The 2,693-nt window shown below is 50.7% G+C and overlaps 1 protein-coding gene across 1 annotated transcript; it reads left to right on the top strand.

Annotated features, from left to right (window-relative positions):
• On the top strand, positions 1–1,416 carry LOC134424031 (hydrocephalus-inducing protein homolog). The gene is made up of 3 exons (XM_063167543.1): positions 1–123; positions 453–630; positions 1,107–1,416. The coding sequence occupies exons 1-3, from the start codon at positions 37–39 to the stop codon at positions 1,223–1,225; spliced, it is 384 nt and encodes a 127-aa protein (XP_063023613.1). The 5' UTR covers positions 1–36; the 3' UTR covers positions 1,226–1,416.
• The last annotated feature ends 1,277 nt before the right edge of the window (positions 1,417–2,693 follow it).

Raw genomic sequence — 2,693 nt, 5'->3', positions numbered from 1 at the left:
CTCAAAGCAGAGGTGACCCTGCGCAACACCGGGGTCATGGAATTCACCTTCGTGGTGCCAAACTGCAGCACTGGCACTGCAGCAAAGCCTCTGCCTGGAGTGCCCGTGGTCGTGCCCACCACAGTGAGTAGCACAAGTCATTGCCTCTGGCCCTGTGTCAGGCAGCCCAGGAGAGAATTAAATGAAAAAAGAGGGGGAAAAGAGGGAAAAAAGTGGGGGGAAAAAGAGGGGAAAAAGTGGGGGGAAACCCCCCAGCTGTGCTGGGGCTGCAGCCCTGCGAGAGCTCGAGAGCACACACTGCACTCCAGGGTTTTGAGCACAAGGAAGGTAGAAAGTGATGTGGTCTGATGGTTTCTTCTGCATGAGAACCTGTCCCCTCAGCCTGTCTGTCCCCTGAGCCATCCCACAGCAAAGCCCTGATGCAGTCCCTTCCTCCTCTCCTGTCCCTGCAGGGTTCCCTTGCACCTGGCCAGAAGCAAGTGTTGAAGGTCTATTATCTGCCAGGACAGCTGGGAGCCTTCCACAAGACTTTCCAGGTCAAAGTGGCTCATCTGGAACCGGCAGAAATCACCCTGAAGGGAAAGGGGACCTTCCCTGGGGTTACCAAGTACCGGCCCAGGAAGCTGAAAGGTGAGCACTGTGTTGGCTCCCAGGAGGATCCCCTGGTTTCCCCTGCCATCACACATCAGGCAGCTCACACCCATCTCCACAAGCCTGGAAGTTGCAGGGCTGCCAGACCAACACTTTGGCCTCTCTGGCTGCTTCCTGAGTTTTGAGCAGTTGAGTCCGTTTAGGCTTTTTCCCAGGATCCTTTTCCCAGGATCTTGCCAGCACATTGTTGTAGTCCTGGAAAGATGATGGCCAGGCAGAAAAGCTTGGGAAAGCTGTGAGAGAGGCTGGCAGGGCTTTTGGCAGGGTTGGATGTGCGTGGCATTGCAGGGGATGAGATGATCCCCTGTGAGTGAGAATGAACATGGGGATTCAGAGAGGAGCAGCAGCATCCATTGTTTCTGGGACAGGCCACTGTTGGGGAAGTGGGACTTCTCAGCTTCAGTGGGATTGGCAATGTGCCTTGTCTTCTATTCATGGATAATTCTTTCCTTCAGAAGAGGAGATACTGCAAGAGGAAGGAAAAAACCCAGAGGAAGAAGAAAAGGAAAAGGATGAATCATCTGTGACCATCTGTGATGATGGAGTCACTGATGGGTCACTGATGGGTCACTGATTGTCACACCTGAACAACAGGCTAGTGTCCAACATCTCCCCAGGGCCCCTTCAGCTGAGGGGCTCCCCCAGCAGCACACTGGGTCTGGTGGAACAGGTGGGAGGGTTATTCCCACTTGGGAAATTGGAGGAGTGGCAGCTGTGCTCCCTCCCAAAGCTGCCTTTGCTTGTGGCCAGCCCATCCTCCATACTTGGAGCTCTCAGATAGGCACTGCCACAATCACATTGCCAGATTTCTGGGCCACTTGCTGCATTTGGAGAGCTTGTGCTGTGTTCTCTTTTGTGACTGAGAGAAATGTTTGTATTCAAGTGTTTATACCTAGAAAGTGAGCAGAATATTCAGAGTCAGTGAAGGGCCAACAACCAACAAACTCTTCTTCATTAGCTGTGTAAATGGCAAGAAGGGCAACTGAACTGGTGAACTTTGTGATCTCCAAATGGCCTTATTCATGATAGCCCTCATTTTTTATTGGTGTATGATTCTACAAAACATTTCTCTCCTGTTCTGGAATACAGAGGTTAAGGGGAAAAAATTGCCTTTTTTTTTTTAAAAGGCAATTTCTGCACCTGTATGATGGGAATGATGTGGTTTCTTCTCCAGTGATACTGCCAACCTTGAGATTTCAGCTGAGGATAAAGAAACTGAATCATCCAAATATTCTTCAGAAGACAAACCTTGAGAAGACCAAGGGAAACTGGGAAGCTCTTTGAAGAACCTACAGAGCCATAAGAACCTCGAGGATTGGCATTGGCACATCTTGTTTACCAATAAAGCAGAGAAAGGAATCTCTTATGGGAAGAAATCTGTGAAGGCTGAGCCCTGCCCAGGCATGGTGCAAACTCCATGAGATCCTGCACTGTCTTCCTCTTCTCCCAGTGAAGCTTTTCAGGACAGAGAACTGGATCCTTTCCACCTCTGGGAAGCACCTGGAGCTTTTATAGCCACCCTTAACCACTACTTGAAGTCCCACCTGTCCCTTGCCCCTGGAATTGGAGAGCTAATGCTCTGAACCCCTGTCATGAAGGCAGTGACACCCTTAGGATGGTCATGGATGACAGTCTGAGAGCAGCCACGTTACCTTGGGGTACTTGGGCCCAGATAACCCTGGGGATTGTGGCAGGCTCAGAGAGAACACTCTTGGTCAGGTGTGAGATGTATGGCACTGATCATGTGGGTCATTAGGACTGAACTTATTGCCAATACAGTATCTACATATTGTCAGTGCAGTATGAAATATAAGCAGGTCTAATATGACATGAGCAGCTTTGGCTAGAAACCTGCAGGTGTACAGACTGGAACTGCAGAACTCACAGGGACAAAGCAACACAGCACCCGTGGAGCTGCTTCAGGATTTTATCTCTGGACATGGCTGGGTCTTAGCTGGATCTGCAGCCAGAGGCACCAGGAAGCTGCTGGGGCATGCAAGGAGCTCAGGTGGCACAGGGGAGGGTGGCAGGAGCCTTTCAGC

This window comes from Melospiza melodia, chromosome 13, assembly GCF_035770615.1.
Source record: "Melospiza melodia melodia isolate bMelMel2 chromosome 13, bMelMel2.pri, whole genome shotgun sequence".
NCBI lineage: Eukaryota > Metazoa > Chordata > Aves > Passeriformes > Passerellidae > Melospiza > Melospiza melodia.
The sequence above is the reverse complement of the archived record's forward strand: the minus strand, read 5'-3'. Positions and strand labels throughout refer to the sequence as shown.

Coding starts and splice junctions, on each gene's coding strand:
- LOC134424031 (XM_063167543.1), top strand. CDS start 37: ATGGAATTCACCTTCGTGGTGCCAAACTGCAGCACTGGCACTGCAGCA. Junction 124..452: donor CCGTGGTCGTGCCCACCACA/GTGAGTAGCACA, acceptor CTGTCCCTGCAG/GGTTCCCTTGCACCTGGCCA. Junction 631..1,106: donor CCGGCCCAGGAAGCTGAAAG/GTGAGCACTGTG, acceptor TCTTTCCTTCAG/AAGAGGAGATACTGCAAGAG.